General features: G+C 48.6%; 1 protein-coding gene across 1 annotated transcript in view; it reads right to left on the bottom strand.

The window, feature by feature from the left end:
- Positions 1 to 12,963: 12,963 nt before the first annotated feature.
- Positions 12,964 to 19,672, bottom strand: part of LOC140735216 (ankyrin-repeat and fibronectin type III domain-containing 1-like) — a 422,525-nt gene continuing 415,816 nt past the window's right edge. The window contains 1 exon segment of the mRNA XM_073060001.1: positions 12,964 to 17,740. Within this exon segment, the coding sequence (XP_072916102.1) occupies positions 17,453 to 17,740 (288 nt within the window). The 3' untranslated portion in view covers positions 12,964 to 17,452.

The following is a 19,672-nucleotide window of genomic DNA, read 5'->3' on the forward strand; positions in this document are numbered from 1 at the left end:
GATCCGGACAGTGGAAGAATGGCCTAGGCCCATGACCCACAAACAACTTCAACAATTCCTGGGGTTTGCAAACTTCGACCACTGATTTATCAGAGACTACAGTTGAGTGGCAGCCCCCCTTACCCGGCTTACCTTGCCTACTACCCCTTCTGTTGGGACTCCGAAGCTGACTCGGCATTCACTGACCTGAAGAGGCGTTTCATCACCACTGCTCCCATCCTGGTCCATCCGGACCCAGCCCGTCAAATCATTGTCAAGGTGGACACCTCTGACTCCGGGATAGGAGCAGTCCTGTTGCAACGATCAAATTCGGACAACAAACTTCACCCCTGCGCCTTCTATTCTTGCCAACTGTCTCCCACCAGGTGGAATTATGACGTGGGGAATCAGGAACTCCTGGCAGTCAAACTAGCATTGGAAGAATGGAGACCCTGGCTGGAGGGGTCGAAACAACCGTTTGTGGTATGGACTGATCATAAAAACCTGGGGTATATGCAACACGTACAACAAGCTGGAGGAACTCAGCAGGTCGGGCAGCATCCGTGGAAACTGTTCCATCTGTGCCCAGGGAAAAACCTCTCATCGGCCACCTGCGGGTTTACTTCATCCCCTACCTGTCCCTGGTCACACATTGCCCTAGACTTTGTCACTGGTCTACCCCTTCACATGAGAACACCACTGTATTCACCGTGGTAGACCGGTTCTCCAAGGCAGTGCACTTCGTAGCCCTCCCTAAACTCTCTTTGTCTCAAGAAACCGCAGATCTTCTCGTCCGCCCTGTCTTCCACCTCCAGGGAATCCCCACAGACATCGTCTCTGATCAAGGTCCCCAGTTCGTCTCACAAGTATGGAAGGCCTTATGTCAAGCCTCAGGTGCATCGGTCAGCCTGTCATCCAGTTTCCACCCCCAGACGAACGGGTAGACGGAACGGGTTAAACACGACCTGGAGGCAACACTACGTTATTAAATGGCAAACAACCCGTCGACCTGGAGTGACCATCTCCCGTGGGTTGAGTACACCCACAACTCTGTAGTGAGCTCTACCATTGGGAGGACTCCATTCGAGTGTTCCATGGGGTGCTAACCCCCGCTGTTCCTCGCACAAGAAGACGAGATTGCGGTACCATCAGTTCAGGACCATATCGATCGGTGCCTTAAGGTTTGGGAGGATCTCACACGGCCCTACTCAGATCAGCAAAACGCAATAAGAAGATGACCGACCAACACCAGACTCCGGCGCCTGAGTACCAACCGGGGCAGATGGTGTGGCTTTCATCCAAGGACATCACGCTCAAGAACGAGCATAGGAAACTCACCCCTCGCTTCCTGGGACCATTCAAAGTCGAAAGTGTTATCAATTCCACAGCAATCCGCCTAAAAGTGCCAAGATCTATGCGCATCCACCCGACTTTTTATGTTTCCCAGTTAAGGCCAGTTTCTGTCAGCCCCTTGTGTCCTCCGGCTGAGACTTCCCCCCCCCCGCCCCCACCTGCCTGTATTATCGACAACAATCCGGCATACACCGTCCGAAGACTACTGGATGTGCGCTGTAGGGGCAGGGGTTTCCAATACCTGGTAGATTGGGAAGGGTACGGTCCAGAAGAGCATTCCTGGGTCCGCCACTCCTTCATCCTAGACCCTTCCCTCATCCAGGATTTTCATCGGGACCATCCAAACAGGCCTGGAGGATCACCTGGAGGCTCCCGTTGAGGGAGGGGTACTGTCACGGTCCCTTCTGGCAATCCCCCACCTTGCTATTTACCTCAGGAATTGGGCCTCAATTCCTTCATTTAGTTTCCAATCATTCCCAGGTTCCACTAACTACAAACCTGCTTTCCATCAGAAAATGCAGTACAGTATAAAAACACTGTGATCACAACAAGGAGTTGCCAGTTCGTTGGTCAACTCCGGTGTGAGTAACCTCGTTTCATGGTTCTTAGGACTGCCAGTTCAAGTCTAGCATCGCTCCTGGATACAGATTCCACGCTCGCTACGTCAATAACGCCTCCCGACTCTGCCTCCGCGCCTGTGTTCTGCACTTGGGTTCATCCACCGCCACGCTCTGTAACAAGGCATGTGCACAAATCTATCTGTACATTGGCAAATGGTGCCTCCGCAGGTGGCAAATGGCCAAATTTAGTAGATGACTTACCCCTATTTCTCTGACAGATCTCAGTTTAGCACAGCCTGTCCTGCAATGACTGTAAACCTTAGTGCAAACCATTGCTGTTGTGTTTGATGTGTAATACCCCCTTACCTACATGTCCTTTCCCAGGTAGTAGTCGAACAAGGGGATGCAGGAGATTCCTGGGGCAAAGGGCAATTATCCAGATGTCTCCAGACTCCCTCAGAGTCCATAAAGCACTGTTTTTCCTTCATACTCCCTTCTCCTTTTCCGGGGTCCTGTTTTGGGTGGAAATTAAATCTTGTGGGTTTGGGGTAGGGGGTTACAGAGGTACCTGGTACTAGCATAGTTTTCCTGCACCAGCGGCTTTTCTAACAGCCGTGTCAGCAGCAGCAATTTCCTTTAGTTACGGGGTCTATGGCATTACTGTCAGCTTTGCATGTAATGACAGCAATTTGTTTTGGCAACTGCACTGCTGGTAGCAGATTCTTAATGAGATATATATGCTGGATGGGGTTGCCCGCGGACACAATGAACCCCCGATGTTGCCAAAGTGACCCAAAATCATGTAGCACCCTGAAGGCGTACCTAAGTCTGTACAGATGTTTACATTCTTTGGCTAGAATGTAAGCTCGTGTTAGGAGCAAAAAGCTCAGCTGAGCCGACCTCTGAAGTACTAAAAGGAGTCACTATTACATAGGCTGCCAGTAGGTCTGGTCATTAGGCTTGCCAAAGGAGCCATCAGTAAAGAGCATTAAATCTGGGTTATCAAGGGGTCGGATTGTGGTGACGTGACGGTCTCTGCTTCTTTTACAGTCATGGGGTTCTGAGGACTCCGTAGCCATGTTGAATGCGGGTGCTCTTTTAAAGGTTAAATTTGACTTGCTGAGTAAGATGACCTTGTATCCCGCGCGACGGGCAGTGGTGAAATGTAGCGACACAGCTGGGTTGAGGAGCACCATTGCAGCATGAGGTGTCAGTACCGGACAGGCATGGTCTAGTATTAATGGCACAGCCTTCTCGACAATTCCCCGGTCGCTGCCACCGCCCTTAAATACAGCACTTGGAAACCCTCCTTTTCATTCACATACAGCTGGAATGACTTGCTGTAATCTCAAAGCGAGGCCTGAATTAGGGCATCTTTCAGCCTGCTCCATACCCTCAGTCCATTGGATAAGGTGCAGCCTGAGTTACTGCGACCCGTAGGTGTCCAATGTCGGCAATAATTCGTCATTCCTGGGAAAGTCGTCATCGATTTTGTTTGGTAGCAGATCTGGAAGCCTCCACAACGGTAATCACACGTTCTCTGGCCCCATTCAGCAGGTTCCCTTGTTCAGTACATACCCCAGATATGTTACTGTAAGTTGGCAGAGTTGTAATTTTGACAGGGAGGCTCTATGTCCTCTGGGGGGCAAATGATTCAGCAATGGCACAGTCTTCTCTACAACCAGTCAGTGTCTGTGATGCCAACAATAACTCATCCTGTATATTGTAATATCATGCTGCCTCCGGGCAGAAGTAAATTTGCTAGATCATCCCGGGCAGTGGCTGTATAGACAGCTGGGCTTTCTGTATAGCCCTGCGGTTATCTTGTCTATGTATATTGCTGTCTGTTATATGTAAACATAAACAGATGCTGACTGTCCTCATGCAGTGATATAGAGAAAAAGGCAGAGCACCGTATACCAACAGGAGTCTGAAGGGATGCATGGTTCCGACTGAACCGCCCGTTCCCTCGGCTGTTACTGCTGCTGCTGTGGGCGGTCACGATGCCGGGACACCCCAACAGCCATTTCTATTATTTCCATATCACCTGGAAGTTCCAGATAAGGGGGTCCTATTCGAGGATAGAGTCCGGTGCCTGAGACCATCAGAGCTGAGGGTGTTGATGGGAGCACCTCGGCCTTTTGTGTAATGTGTTCTTCCTCTTTTTTTAGGTTTAACCTTTGGAGGCTGGTGTCACTTAGCCAACTCTCCCCATTTGTTAGAATACAACATCATATACTCTAAATCCCAATTAGGATCTCCGTACCCAGCTTTTGTTTCATTTCGCCAATACTGAATCTTTTTTTAGATCAAATGATCTGCCGTAAAGCCAATCCCCACAATGCCACCCACAGAAATTCCGTGAAAACGTTGCAGAGTACCCGGTATCTCCCGTTTCCAACCAAATCTTGTCCGTCGGCGACCCAAGGGAACCAACGGGTCCCCGAAGAGTTTTTTCTCTTTGTATATTTTTCTATCTTCTTTCAGATGTCATTGTTCATGGTCATTGTTGTCGTTAGAGGTTCAGCAGGCCGAGTCCTGGCCTGCGCTGTTGATCCGGAATTACTTTTCCGATTCTATTTCTGAGGTTTACAGTTCCAGTTACCCATTTTACCTACCTGTTAATTGTTCTTTACAAAGGAACTAAACACATACAAAGACGTACCCTCAAAAACGTACAACCTTATACTCTATACAATCCCTGTATCCTTTTCCCTTGGTCAATATCTAATCTCGAGGTTTTATTGCATTCGTTTTAATACCATGTTTTCATCAGAGCTTCCAACCCCCATCTTGTTCTGTGTCTGAACTCAGGGTGGCAGGCTGGTGGGGCAGCTCTGCTCCCTACTTGGTCTTGACTTCCATCTTTCAAGCAAGTCTGATGGGTGGGTACTGTGGTCTGATCTCGAAGATAAGCAAGTTTCACGGATGGGTTTGTTGTGATCCTGTTTCATAAGGATCCCATCTTGGTCACCAGACTCTAAAGTAGGCAAAGACCTAGTTACTGCCTTTATTTCGTGAATTGACAGGGAGCCATTCCGCACGTCTCCGCTAATGCAAGGTTACAATTCCAACTTATACAGTAAATCTCATCACACGACGTCAGGTGGTCTCTGGACATTGTTTCCATCTTTCACACATTAGCGCCTAGACAATTGTTTCCTCATTGATCAGAGTACCAAATACTGCCTTTAGACGATTAGCACTGACACAATCGATTCCTCATTGCTGACATGACCTAGTGAGAGCTAGTACAAGGAAGATAGACCCATTCCATTTTTTTTATATAATGCTCTCCCCATGATTCTGTGAATTCAAGCTTAACCCCATTCCTACACATAGGTTCGACCATTTCCTGACGTTAGAGTGGGTCAGCTATATCTCCGTCAGACTCACCCATCTCCTGGTGTCAGAGCAGGTCAAGAATATCAGTGTCATATTCATCCATCTCCCTTACAACAGGGTGGTCAGCAAAATCTCAGACAGACCTGACTTCCGAGTGGTTCAGCAATATCTCTTTCAGACTCATCCATATCGTGACGTCAGTAGGGGTCTGCAATATTTACATCAGACTCATCCAACTCCTGATGTCAGAGTGAGTCCGCATTATCTCTGTCAGACTCATCCATTTCCTGGCATCAAAGTGCTCAGCAATACCTCCGGTTAGGCTTGTCCATCTCCTGACGTCAGAGTAAATCATAGAGCATAGAAATCTACAGCACTTACAGGCCCTTTGGCCCACAATGTTGTGCCAACCATGTAACCTACTCTTGAGACTGCCTAGAATTTCCCTGCTGCATAGACCTCTATTTGTCTAAGCGCCATGTACCTATCTAAGAGTCTCTTAAAAGATCCTAGTGTGTACGCCTCTAACACCTTCGCCGGCAGTGCATTCCACGCACCCACCTCTCTCTCTGTGAAAATCTTACCTCTGACATCCCCCTTGTAACTACTTCCAAACACCTTAAAATTATGCACCTTCGTGTTAGCCATTTCAACCCTGGGGAAAAGTCTCTGGGTGTCCACAAGATCAATACCTCTTATTATCTTATACACCTCTATCAGGTCATCTTTCATCCTCCATTGCTCCAAGGTGAAAAGGTCAAGTTCACTCAACCTATTCTCATAAAGCATACTCTCCAATCCAGGCAACAGCCTTGTAAATCTCCTCTGCACTCTCTCTATAGCATCCACGTCCTTCCTGTAGTAAGGTGACCAGAACTGAACACAGTATTCCAAGTGGGGTCTAACCAAGGTCTTATATAGCTGTAACATTACCTCTTGAACTTATTTCCACGGTTGATGAATGCCAACACACCATACACCTTCTTAACAATACTGTCAACCTGTGCAGCAGCTTTGAGTGTCCTATGGACATGGACCCCAAGATCTCATTGATCCTCCACACTGCCAAGGGTCTTACCATTAATATTAATTTCTGTCTTCAAATTTGACATACCAAAATGAACCACTTCATACTTATCTGAGTTAAACTCCATCTGACACTTCTCAGCCCAGTTCTGCATCCTATCGATGTTGTGCTGTAACCTCTGACAATCCTCCAGACTATCCACAACACCCCCCCAACCTTTGTGTCATCAGCAAACTTACTAATCCACCCATCTACTTCTTCATCCAGGTCATTTATTAAAAAAAAACAAAGAGGAGGGGTTCCAGAACAGATCCCTGCGGAACACCACTGGTCACCGATCTCCATGCAGAATACGAACCATTTACAACCACCCTTTGCCTTTTGTGGGCAAGCCAATTCTGGATCCACAAACACAAAATACTCTGCAAATGCTGGGGTCAAAGCAACACAAGCAACACGCTGGAGGAACGCAATAGGTCGGGCAGCATCCATGGAAATGAACAGTCGAAATTTTGGGCCAAGATCCACAAAGCAAAGTCTCCTTGGATCCCATGCCTCCTCACTTTCTGATTGAGCCTCGCATAGGGAACCCTATCAAATGCCTTACTGAAATCCATATACACTACATCCACTGCTCTACCTTTATCAATGTGTTTAGTTCACTCTCAAAGAACTCAATCATGCTCGTAAGGCATGACCTGCCTTTGACAAAGCCATGCTGACTATCCCTAATCATATTATGTCTCTCTAAATGCTCATAAATCCTGCCTCTCAGGATCTTCTCCAACAGCTTGTCCACCACTGAAGTAGGACTCATTGGTCTATATTATCCTAGGTTATCTCTACTCCTTTTCTTGAGCAAGGGAACAACATTTGCAACCTTCCAATCCTCTGGTACTTCTCCCATCCCTATGGATAATGCAAAGATCATTGTCAGAGGCTCAGCAATTTCCTCCCTCATTTCCCACAGCAGCCTGGGGTATATCTCATCCAGTCTTGGCAACCTATCTAACTTAATACTTTCAAAAGCTGCAGCACATCCTCTTTCTTAATGTCTATACACTCAAGCATTTCAGTCCACTGTAAGTCATCCCCATAATTGCCAATGTCCTTTTCACTGTTGAATACTGTGGCAAAGTATCCATTAAGTACCTCCGCTACCTCCTCCAGCTCTATGCACATATCTCCACTATTGCACCTGATCAGTCCTGTTCTCCACGGCTCATCCTCTTGCTCTTCACGTACTTGTCGAATGCCTTGGGGTTTCCTTAATCCTGCTCACCAAGGCCTTCTCATGGCCCCTTCTAGCTCTCCTAATTTCATTAAGCTCCTTCCTGGCACCCTTGTAATTTTCTAGAGCTTTAACAGTACCGGGTTTCTTGAACCTTTCATAAGCTTTTCTTTTCTTCTTAACTAGATTTTCTACAGCCTTTGTACACCGTGCTTCTTTTACCCTACCACCCTTTCCCTGCCTCAATGGAACATACCTATGCAGAACACCATGCAAATGTTCCCTGAACATATGCCACATTTCTGTCATGCATTTCCCTGAGAACATCTGCTCCCAATTTATATTACCAGCAATATCTCTGTCAGAATTGTCTATCTCCTGATGTCAGATGTGTTAGCAAATTCTCTGTCAGACTCGTCCATGATGTCAGAGTGGGTCAACAATATTTGTCTATTAGACTGGACCATTTCTGCACTTCCAAGTAGGTCAGCAACATCTCTGTCAGACTCATTGATCTGGTGACATCAGAGTAGGTCAACAATACCCATGTCAGACCTGTCCTTCTCCTGATGTCAGAGCAAGTCATGACTATCTTCGTCAGGTATGTCCACCTCCTGACATCAGATTGGGTCAGCAGTAGTAAAATCATAATCGTCCATCTCCTGATGTCAGAGTAGGTCAACAATATCAGTATCAGGTATGTCCACCTACTGATGTCAGAGTGAGTCAGCAATATCTCCATAAGACTCATCTATCTCCTGACCTGAGAATGGGTCAGCTATATCTGCGACAGACTTGTTCATCTGCTGACATTGGAGTGGGTCAGCAATATTTCTGTCAGACTCGTCCATCTCCTGATGTCAGAGTGTGTCAGCAATATCCATTTCTGATTTGTCCAACTCCTGATCAGCAATATCAGTATCAGATGCATCCACCTCCCGACATCAGACTGATTCAGCAATATCCTCATCAGATTTGCCATCTCCTGATGTCAGATGTGTCAGCAAAATCTCCGTCAGAATTGTCCATCTCATGATGTCAGATTAGGTCAACGCTATCCGTGTCAAACTCAGCCATTTGCTGACGTTAGAGTTCATTAGCAGCATCTTTGTCAAGCTCATCCATATCTTGAAGGTAGTGTAGGTTAGTAATATGCATGTCTGATGCATGCATCTCCTGATGTCAGAGTAGGTCAACAATATCTCCATCAAACTCATCGATTTCCAGACATCAATGTGGGTCAGCAATATATCCGTCAGACGCCTACATCTCCTGTCATTAGTGTTCAGCTATTTCTTCATCAGACTCGTCCATCTCCTGCCGTCACAGTGAGTTAGCAATATACGTGTTGGACATGGCCATCTCCTGATGTCAGAGTAAGTCAGCAATATCCCTGTCAGACTTGTTCACCTGCTGACATTGGAATGGGTTCACTTTCACCTTCAGACTCAGCCATATCCATACGTCATTGTGGGCCAGTCATATCAATGTCAGACTCATCCATCTCCTGACATCAGCGTGTATCAGCAATATCTCTGTCAGACTCATCCATCTCCTGACATCAGACTGGGTCAGCAATACCCGTGCCTGACTTGCACTTCTCCTGATGCCAAAGTCTATCAGTAGTATCCCTGTCAGACCTGTCCAACTCATACCATCAAAGTGGGTAAACAATATCTGTTTCAGACTTGATAAGTTGATATGTGTGACCTGGTATATCCTCTCCATGAAAGCGTACATTGTCTGAAGAACATTAACTGTATGTTGTTTGGGGTTTCAGTGAAGGTATTGGTCTTATAGGGCATGGCATTTTCTATCTCCAGGGATGCTGTCCAGAGGACTGGAGGCCAAAGAACCTCCACCATTGTTTAGTTTAATCTTTCACCTGGAAAACCCTAATTTCCTGACCCTGGCATGAGGGGTTCCAGTCCTATTTGGACAGAAGGTTCCAGAATGGTTTCTGCTGTGGAGCACTGGACCCCTGACCAAACTTGACTCTGTTTCTGATCTCAGGTGTGTGATGGGACAGTGTAGATGAGCTTCATACTGTGTCTGACCCCAGGAGTGTGTAGTAGGACAGGGCGGAGGGAACTTCACTATGTGTCTGGCCCCAGGAATGTGTGACAGGACGATGTGCAGGGAGCTTCACTCTGTGTTTGACCCCAGGACTGTGTGGAGGAGTTTCTCTCTGTGTCTGACCACAGGACTACGTGGTGGAAAGGTGTGGAGGGATCTTCACTGTGTCTGATCCCATGAGTGTGTGCTGGGACAGTGCAGAGGGAACTTTACTCTGCGTCTGGCCCTAGGCCTGTGTGTTGGGATGGTGTGGAGGGAGTTTCAATCTGTGTGACCCTGGGAGGGTGTGATCAGATGGTTTGGAGGGATCTTAACTTTGTGTCTGACCCCTGGAGTGTGTGGTAGGACAATGTGAATGGCGTTTCACACTGTGTCTGACCCCGGGACTGTGTGGACGGAGCTTCAATCTGTGTCTGACCACAGGACAGTGTGGTGGAATGATGTGGAAGGATCTTCAATCTGTGTCTGACTCCTTGAGTGTGTGGTGGAACAGTGCGGAGGAAGCTTTACTGTCTGACCCTAATGCTGTGTGATGGGATGGTGTGGAGGGAGCTTCACTCTGCCTGACCCCTGGAGTGTGTGATGGGACAATGTGAATGGAGTTTCACTCAGTGTCTGACCGCAGGAGTGTGTTGTGTGGGTCTCACTCTGTGCCTGACCGTGGGACTGTGTGGAGTGAGTCTCACTCTGTGCCTGACCGTGGGAATGTGTGGAGTGAGTCTCACTCTGTGCCTGACCGTGGGACTATGTGGGAGTGAGTCTCACTCTGTGCCTGAAAGTGGGAATGTGTGGAGTGAGTCTCACTCTGTGCCTGACCGTGGGAATGTGTGGAGTGAGTCTCACTCTGTATTTGACCATGGGACTGTGTGGAGTGAGTCTCACTCCATATAAGACCGTGGGACTGTGTGGAGTGAGTCTCACTCTGTGCCTTACCATGGGACTGTGTGGAGTGAGTCTCACTCTGTATTTGACTGTGGGACTGTGTGGAGTGAGTCTCACTCTGTATTTGACCATGGGAATGTGTGGAGTGAGTCTCACTCTGTATATGACCGTGGGACTGTGTGGAGTGAGTCTCACTCTGTATTTGACCGTGGGACTGTGTGGAGTGAGTCTCACTCTGTATTTGACCGTGGGACTGTGTGGAGTGAGTCTCACTCTGTATTTGACGTGGGATTGTGTGGAGTGAGTCTCACTCCATATAAGACCGTGGGACTGTGTGGAGTGAGTCTCACTCTGTATTTGACCGTGGGACTGTGTGCAGTGAGTCTCACTCCATATAAGACCGTGGGACTGTGTGGAGTGAGTCTCACTCTGTGTTTGACCGTGAGACTGTGTCGAGTGAGTGTCACTCTGTATCTGACCGTGGGACTGTGTGGAGTGAGTCTCGTTCTGTGCCCGACCGTGGGACTGTGTGGAGTGAGTCTCACTCTGTGTTTGACCGTGAGACTGTGTCGAGTGAGTGTCACTCTGTATCTGACCGTGGGACTGTGTGGAGTGAGTCTCGTTCTGTGCCCGACCGTGGGACTGTGTGGAGTGAGTCTCGTTCTGTGCCCGACCGTGGGACTGTGTGGAGTGAGTCTCGCTCTGTGCCCGACCGTGGGACTGTGTGGAGTGAGTCTCACTCTGTATTTAGCTAGTTTTCTCAAGGGAGTGTGTTTTTAAGGGTGTGGCAGGAATGACTCTCTTGCTGTTAAATTCATTGGTGTGTCACGAAGATGCTTTCTCTGGAAAAGATGAGATATACAGAATATGTTGGTCTCAGAAAAATAATTTTTAATTGTTTGGACCATCTTCTAATTGTATGGTTACCACACACGGCACAGTAATTCATGCAGAGCTCACAACGCAGGGTTCAGAGAAGTAACAGGAACACAACAAACCAAACATCAATGAGAGATCAGTCTTTAAACCTGACAGTGAAGAGGATGTCCCCATCTGCTGGGTGTTACTCTGCATTTCCAGTATCTGCAAAATCTCCTGTGTTTCCATGGAGTTTGTGAATGGCCCATGGCAGAGTTGTTTAATCCTGCTCCATATCTATCACTCTACTGACAATGTGATATTGGTACCTGGTGCCTTTCCTCTTGGGAAGAATTGTGTTTTTCTCAAAGGGTTTGTTCTGAAGCTTCAGTTCTGCCCATCCAAACTTCCTCCTCTGCAGTACTGGGACATTTGCTGCCTTGTACTTCTCCACGCTGTTTCCCCTTCCCAAACCTCAACAAACGCATCTGGCTAACATGGCTGTTCCCACACTGTGGAGTAGTCTTGCGGCAAGAGTAAATGTCATCCTTTCACTCAGACACTTGGCTCTGATCACGGTTACATAAACACAAGTTGTGTTGTCTGTTGTCTCCAAACATTCTTCACAAAATGACTTTGTCATTTGATCTCAAAGGGAATCCAACCACAATGCTAAATATCACATTCAAAGCAGAGAGAACCACAGTGGGGACACTTCTAAAACCCAAAACCCAAAACTTGGAGTTAAATTTGACTCATTTATTCCTGTCCCAGAAGAGTGTGATGGCATGGTGTGGACGAACATCACTCTGTGTCTGACCCTGGGAGTGTGTGATGAGATAGTGTGGAGGAAGCCTCACTCTGTGTCTGTCCAGCATTGTCCATACACCAGGAGAATTTGAAATTGATTTGAGTTATAACTGGCGGCTTGAACACGAGTTTTATTTCTGTTCACTCTCCTGTTATGTCTTACATGAATAAGATATTCAGCTTGGTGTCTCATAATCTATGTTTGGTTTCTCCAGGATTACAGAGGTGTATTGGGAGCAGGAAAGCCATTATAATAAATGGGAATCTTTGGTTCAAGTGGAATGAGCTTTTGGGACACTGTTTAGTGGAGGGGCTGGTGTTGTGTGTCCTGCTGTTTTGTAGGAAGGTTTCATGAGAAGAGTGCTGGTGGTGGAGGGGCATGCTGAGTGCAGTGTGGTGGAGGGGTATGCTGAGTGCTGGTGTGGTGGAGGGGCATGCTGAGTACAGTGTGGTGGAGGGGCATGCTGAGTACAGTGTGGTGGAGGGGCATGCTGAGTGCAGTGTGGTGGAGGGGTATGCTGAGTGCTGGTGTGGTGGAGGGGTATGCTGAGTGCTGGTGTGGTGGAGGGGCATGCTGAGTGCTGGTGTGGTGGAGGGGTATGCTGAGTGCTGGTGTGGTGGAGGGGCATGCTGAGTGCTGGTGTGGTGGAGGGGCATGCTGAGTGCAGTGTGGTGGAGGGGCATGCTGAGTACAGTGTGGTGGAGGGGCATGCTGAGTGCAGTGTGGTGGAGGGGCATGCTGAGTGCTGGTGTGGTGGAGGGGCATGCTGAGTGCTGGTGTGGTGGAGGGGCATGCTGAGTGCTGGTGTGGTGGGGGGGTATGCTGAGTGCTGGTGTGGTGGAGGGGCATGCTGAGTACAGTGTGGTGGAGGGGCATGCTGAGTACAGTGTGGTGGAGGGGCATGCTGAGTGCTGGTGTGGTGGAGGGGTATGCTGAGTGCTGGTGTGGTGGAGGGGCATGCTGAGTGCTGGTGTGGTGGAGGGGCATGCTGAGTGCAGTGTGGTGGAGGGGCATGCTGAGTGCTGGTGTGGTGGAGGGGCATGCTGAGTGCAGTGTGGTGGAGGGGTATGCTGAGTGCTGGTGTGGTGGAGGGGCATGCTGAGTGCAGTGTGGTGGAGGGGTATGCTGAGTGCTGGTGGTGGAGGGGCATGCTGAGTACAGTGTGGTGGAGGGGCATGCTGAGTGCAGTGTGGTGGAGGGGCATGCTGAGTGCTGGTGTGGTGGAGGGGCATGCTGAGTACAGTGTGGTGGAGGGGCATGCTGAGTGCAGTGTGGTGGAGGGGCATGCTGAGTGCAGTGTGGTGGAGGGGTATGCTGAGTGCTGGTGTGGCATGTTGGATGAAGTATTCCTCGAGAATCTGAGAGGAGAGGAGTGGCCTGGTGGTAATGTCACAGGGGATGATTTACTGCTGTAGAGTTCAGTGGGGTCAATACCGTTCAGGACCAGCAAAGCACCCAAGCTTCAGTTTAACTCCCTCTGCCACTCTCCCTTTGGCTGCACTTCCAACAAGCTAAAGACATAGCAGAACACGCTCGAGATGAAAGGAAGGGACCCTGTCCCAAAACATAAACTGGTTTCTTTCTCTACAGATGTTGCCTGACAGTGTTTCAGAGTCCAGAGCTTGTAATTTGATCTTATTAGCTCACTGCAAGAGTCTGAAGAGACAATCCTTTGAGATATTTCACTGTGATGTAATAGGACTCTGGATTGAGATGCAATGTCCTGTTAGGGGAGGGGCTCAGAGCCCCTTAGTGAAGTGTATCACACTCACTCTGCTGCTCCAGCCTGCATCTGTGCTCACCACACCACATCTTTCCCAAGACAACAGCCATGAAATACTGGAGGAACTCAGCAGGTCAGGCAGCATCTATGCTGACTGTTTAGTGAACTCCCCCTTCCCCATAAACTGGATGAGTTTCTCCAGCACTGTGTGCTTGCTGTGCTGGATTTCCCGCATTTGCAGAATCTCCTGTGATCATGCCGAGCCTGTCTCTGCTTTCTATTTTTTCTTCTTGGTTTGTTTGGATGCATTGAGTTTGTGGTCAGTTTTCTCCAGTCCGCCTTGTTCATAGATTCCCCAGTAGTGTAAGGGTAAACCACAGACCCTTCCACTTCCTCACTGCACCGAGGGGATGCCAGCAAGCCCACAAGCACATGTTCTGTTCCTGTGTACTCCAATATTGCTCCTGTCTCTCAGGCTGTCCAATAGTGACCTTCCCTTCCTAACAGTCCCATCCGCACAGATCTCAGATCCAGCTCTCCAGGTTTTACACTGCCAGCTCTCCCTCTCTCTCTCTCTCCTAACCAAATTACGCCTGGTACTTACTTCAGTTCCCTTTCACTGATTTCCCATCAGACATGGATTGCTGGCAAAGGGAGGATACGGCTCTGACTGAGCTCACTCAGGCACAAGGGGGAGAGGAGAGGGTGAGGAGAGAATGGTTCAGAGAGATGAAGTGCCTTGCTGATAGTGTGACTGAACTGATTAGTGCGGATGTGTAGCGAGCAATGATGTCAGAGGAAAAACAAGTACAGCTGTGATTTGAATAAAACCAGAGAGAGAGGGAGAGATGGGGGAGAGGGAGGGGGAGAAAGGGAGAGAGGAAGAGAGGAAAAGGGGGAGAAAGAGAGGGGGTAAAGAGAGATGGGGAGAGGGAAGAGAGGCAGAGAGAGAGGGAGGGAGAAAGGGAGAGAGAGGGACAGAGTGAGAGGGAGAGTGAAAAGGGTGTGAAAGATGGATGACAAAGGGAAGAGAGGAAGAGAGAGGGAGAGAAATGGGGAGAGAGAGGTAGAGAGAGCACAAGAGAGGGCTAAAAAGAGAGGTTAGCAAGAGTGAGAATGGGGGGAGAGAGAGAGAGAGAGGGTGAGGGAAAGGGGAGGGGGAAAGGTAGAAATGCCCCACAACCAGTGTTGAGAACTTGTGGAAAGTAATGATGCTCACACATACTGTACTGCATGCAGAATGTCTCGTATCTAGCTTCCACAATGTGTCCTGCACTGTGCTCTGACCCTACGCCGGCTCCTGCATTGGCTGCAGCTCCTATGCTGGATCTTGCACAGGCTCTTGGTCCTGCGCTTGGGCCCTGGTCTTACACTGGCTCCTGGTACTATGCCGGGTCCTACACTGGGCCCTGTTCCTGCACTGGCTCCTGGTCCTACACTGGGCTCTGGTTCTGCACTGGCTCCTGGTCCTACACTGGGCTCTGGTTCTGCACTGGCTCCTGGTCCTATGCTGGGCCCTGTTCCTGCACTGGCTCCTGGTCCTATGCTGGGCCCTGTTCCTGCACTGGCTCCTGGTCCTACACTGGGCTCTGGTTCTGCACTGGCTCCTGGTCCTACACTGGGCTCTGGTTCTGCACTGGCTCCTGGTCCTATACTGGGCCCTGTTCCTGCACTGGCTCCTGGTCCTACACTGGCTCCTGGTCCTACACTGGGCTCTGGTTCTGCACTGGCTCCTGGTCCTACACTGGGCCCTGTTCCTGCACTGGCTCCTGGTCCATATTGTCTCACGTTCTGCAAGCTGCTGTGGTGAACTACAAACAGTTGGAAAAGCCCAGATCCCACTAGGGCTATGACTGAGACCTTGAACAAACACACAAAGTGAACCCTAGTGAAGGGCAGGGAACTGTGGAGGAATGGTCTCCTTGCTGCTCTCAGGCCCTGGTGACAGTGGTGGGGTCTGTGGACTGCCCCCTACAACTGTGCAAAAGGACTCCCAGTCAGGGAGTGTATATAGACATGGGGAAGTGGAGCTGGCTGCTGGGATGTGCATCAGTGCATCAGTGTTTGAGTGTGTTATCCCCAGTGTCTCTGACATGTGTGTGCAGACAATGAGTATCAATTGCCTGACAGATTGTGGAAACTGTCTGGTGATGAGGTGAGCAGTTGTAACTGCTGGCCTTTCCCTCCCCATCAGGGTACTGAGGTTAAGTCCAATCTGGGGAGATTGCCCACCGAGTGGATGGCTGAAGTCACATAGAACCTTGACGTGCATCACTGCTCTCCTGACCCACAGTGCTGGCTTATGGGGGAATCTGTGCATGGCTCCTCCAGGGACCAGGGGCCAGTACAAAAGTTGAGGGAACCTGACTTCCTCGTCGTTCAGCCGCGGATTCTCCCGCTTGCTGAATGAGAGACTTTGCTCTGGATTCCTGTTTCATTCCCATCGGACAGCTTTCTAAAGGATGTGTGATAATGTACAGACAATGCAACCTCAGAAGTTCAGACCACAACAGCACAACATCATTGTCACATTTCAGGGAGCAAAGCATCACTAACAACCTTCAACAACATATTCCTGAATTGAAGGGAATGTTACTGGCCCAGGCAGGAGATGTCACAGGTACAATGGTGAGTTAAAGCAGGGAGCCTTCTGGTCAGATCCATCAACTAAACCTTCACTAACACATCAGCACAAGAGGTTCTGCAGATGCTAGAAATACAAAGTCACACACACAAAACTAAGCAGGTCAGGCAGCATCTATGGAGGGGAATAAACAGTTGACATTTTGGGCCAGGACCCTTCATCGGGACTTGAAAGGAATGGGGAAGAAGCCGGAATAAGAAGGTGAGGCAGAGAAAGGAGTACAAGCTGGTAGGTGACAGGTAAGACCAGGTGAGGAGGTAGGTGGCTAGGGGAGGGAGGGGGGGGGGGATGAAGTGAGAAGCTGGGTGATAAGTGGATGAGATAAAGGGCTGAAGAAGAGGAACCTGATAGGAGACTAGAGTGGATGATGGGAGAAAGGGAAGGAGGAGAGGAACATGAGAGAAGAGATGGGCAAGTGAGGAGAAAGGGGTGAGAGGAGAACCAGAATGGGGAATGGCTCCAGAGAGAAGGAGAGGGGAACTGTATTGCTGATTTTTGTGGGAGAGGAGCAGATGGCATAAACTAGAAAGCTCTCGCTCAGCCTGCCTCTACACCACATCCTGGGGCTCACTCATTCATGGGCCAACAACTAGCAAACATCTCGCACCCTTATCACGGAACACATTGTGAGGTGCCCTCTTGGGACTATTTCACTGTGTTGCTGAAGCCACTAGTGGAATGTGAGGACTGGTCGTGAAAACCAGTGTAGACAGTGAAAGCTGTCAGACTCACCGATTCCCATCTTGTACACATCGTACATGTTGCACATCCCAAAGAAACCGCTGCCTTTGTAGAAATCATGAATACCACACCGCAGAATAATGCTGCTCTGTATATGCATCAGTCCAGTGGAACAGTTGATTGTGCAGGTGAGATAAATACTGCTCTCCCTAAGTGCTGACTGGGCTTTGGCTGGACAGAGAACAGATGGGGTCCACAGTCATGGGCATGGCCCTCCACATCTCACACAGCTGTTGCTGTCCCTTGTGGAGTGAGCGATGGGGTACACCCTCTCATGCGGACACATAGCTGGCCTTTGGTCCAGGGGTTCTGCAGTGAGAGGGGTGAAACATCATCCTGTATCCACTTCTCTGTGTTGTCCATCAACAAGACCAGGCCGAAGTTTTCTAGTTGGTCTTCTCGGTACAGGTGGACTCCTGGCCTTCCTCTCATCCTCCTCACTGCCTCATTCGTTTCTCTTATAACCAATGTCACAATCTCCCGTGCAGATGTTCTGCTACTGATGCACAGCTGGAAGAGCAGAAACAAGATGGTTAGGGATGAGGCTGCAGAATGGAGCTGGGTAGTCTGCCACTTCAGGGACCCAGGCCAGAAAAGAACGGGCTGCCACAGCTGATGCTGGAGGCAAATACAAGAGAAACGTGTGTGAGAGGCTCTTAGATGGGTACAGGAGCAGAGGTTGGAGGGATATAGACATCGGGAAAGCAGCAGGGACTAGTTTAATTACTTTGCCACAACGCAGTAGACCGAAGGGCCTGTTCCTCTGCTCGACTGTATTGGGATCAGTCAACAGTCAGACCATGGTCACACAGAGCGATACCGCACAGAGAGAGAGCCTGCAGCCCAATAGGACGATACCAATCAAGCTGCCAAACTACTGCCGCAGTTATATGTGCTGTAACCACTTCTTATGGTAGACCACGGATAAGCGCAGGCTGAAGTGTTTGACTCATATCCCTCTAAACCCATATCAGCTATACTGGATTGGGTGTTATGTAATGAACTGGAGGTGACTAGGGAGCTTAAGTTAAAAGAACCCTTAGGAACCAGTGATCACAATATGGTTGAGTTCAACTTGAAATTTGATAGAGAGAAAGTAAAGTCTGATGTAGCAGTATTTCAGTGGAGTAAAATAAATTACAGTGGTGTGAGAGAGGAGTTGGCCAAAATAAATTGGAAGGAGGTGCTTTCAGGGATGTCAGCAGAGCAGCAATGGTGTGTGTTTCTGGGAAAAAATGAGAAAGGAGCAGGACATGTGTATTCCAAAAATGAAGAAATACTCAAATGGTAAAATAGTACAACCGTGGCTGACAAGGGAAGTCAAAGCTAATGTAAAAGCAAAAGAAAGGGCATAAGACAAAGCAAAAATTAGTGGGAAGATAGAGGATTGGGAAGTTTTCAAAAACCTACAGAGAGCAACTAAAAAAAATCATTAGAAGGGAAAAGATGAAATATGAAAGCAAGCTAGCAAATAATATCAAAATGGATAGTAAAAGTTTTTTCGAATAAATCATTGGACTCTGGCATGGTGCCAGAGGACTAGAGAATTGCAAATGTCTCTCCACTCTTTAAGAAAGGAGGAAGGCAGCAGAAAGGAAATTATAGACCAGTTAGCCTGACCTCAGTGGTTGGGAAGATGTTGCAGTCAATTGTTAAGGATGAGGTGATGGAGTACTTGGTGACACAGGACAAGATAGGACAAAGTCAGCATGGTTTCCTTCAGGGAAAATCCTGCCTGAGGAAGCTGTTGGAATTCTTTGAGGAGATTGCAAGTAGGATAGATAAAGGGGATGCAGTGGATGTTATTTGGACTTTCAGGCGGCCATTGACAAGGTGCCACATGAGGCTGCCTACCAAGTTAAGAGCCCATGGTATTACAGGAAAGTTACTTGCACTGTTAGAACATTGGCTGATTGGTAGGAGGCAGTGAGTGGGAATAAAAGGATCCTTTTCTGGTTGGCTGCCAGTGACTAGTGGTGTTCCACAGGGGTCGGTGTTGGGTCCACTTCTGTTTGTGCTGTATATAGGTTATTTAGATGATGGAATAGGTGGCTTTGTTGCCAAGTTTGCAGATGATATGAAGAGTGGTGGAGGGGCAGGTAGTGTTGAGGAAATAGGTAGGATGCAGAAAGACTTAGACAGATATGGAGAATGGGAAAGAAAGTGGCAAATGAAATACAATGTTGGAAAATGCATGTTCATGCACTTTGGTAGTAGAAATAAATGTGCAGACTATTTTCTAAATGGGGAGAAAATCCAGGAATCTGAGATGCAGAAGGTTTGCAAGCCCTTGTGCAGAACACCCTGAAGGTTAACTTGCAGGTTGAGACTCTGCTGAGGAAGACAAATGCCATGTTGGCATTCATTTCAAGAGGTCTAGAATACAAGAGCAAGTACGTGATGCTGAGGCTTTAATAAGGCACTGGCCTCACCTTGAGTATT

Source organism: Hemitrygon akajei, chromosome 11 (genome assembly GCF_048418815.1).
Source record: "Hemitrygon akajei chromosome 11, sHemAka1.3, whole genome shotgun sequence".
Lineage (NCBI taxonomy): Eukaryota > Metazoa > Chordata > Chondrichthyes > Myliobatiformes > Dasyatidae > Hemitrygon > Hemitrygon akajei.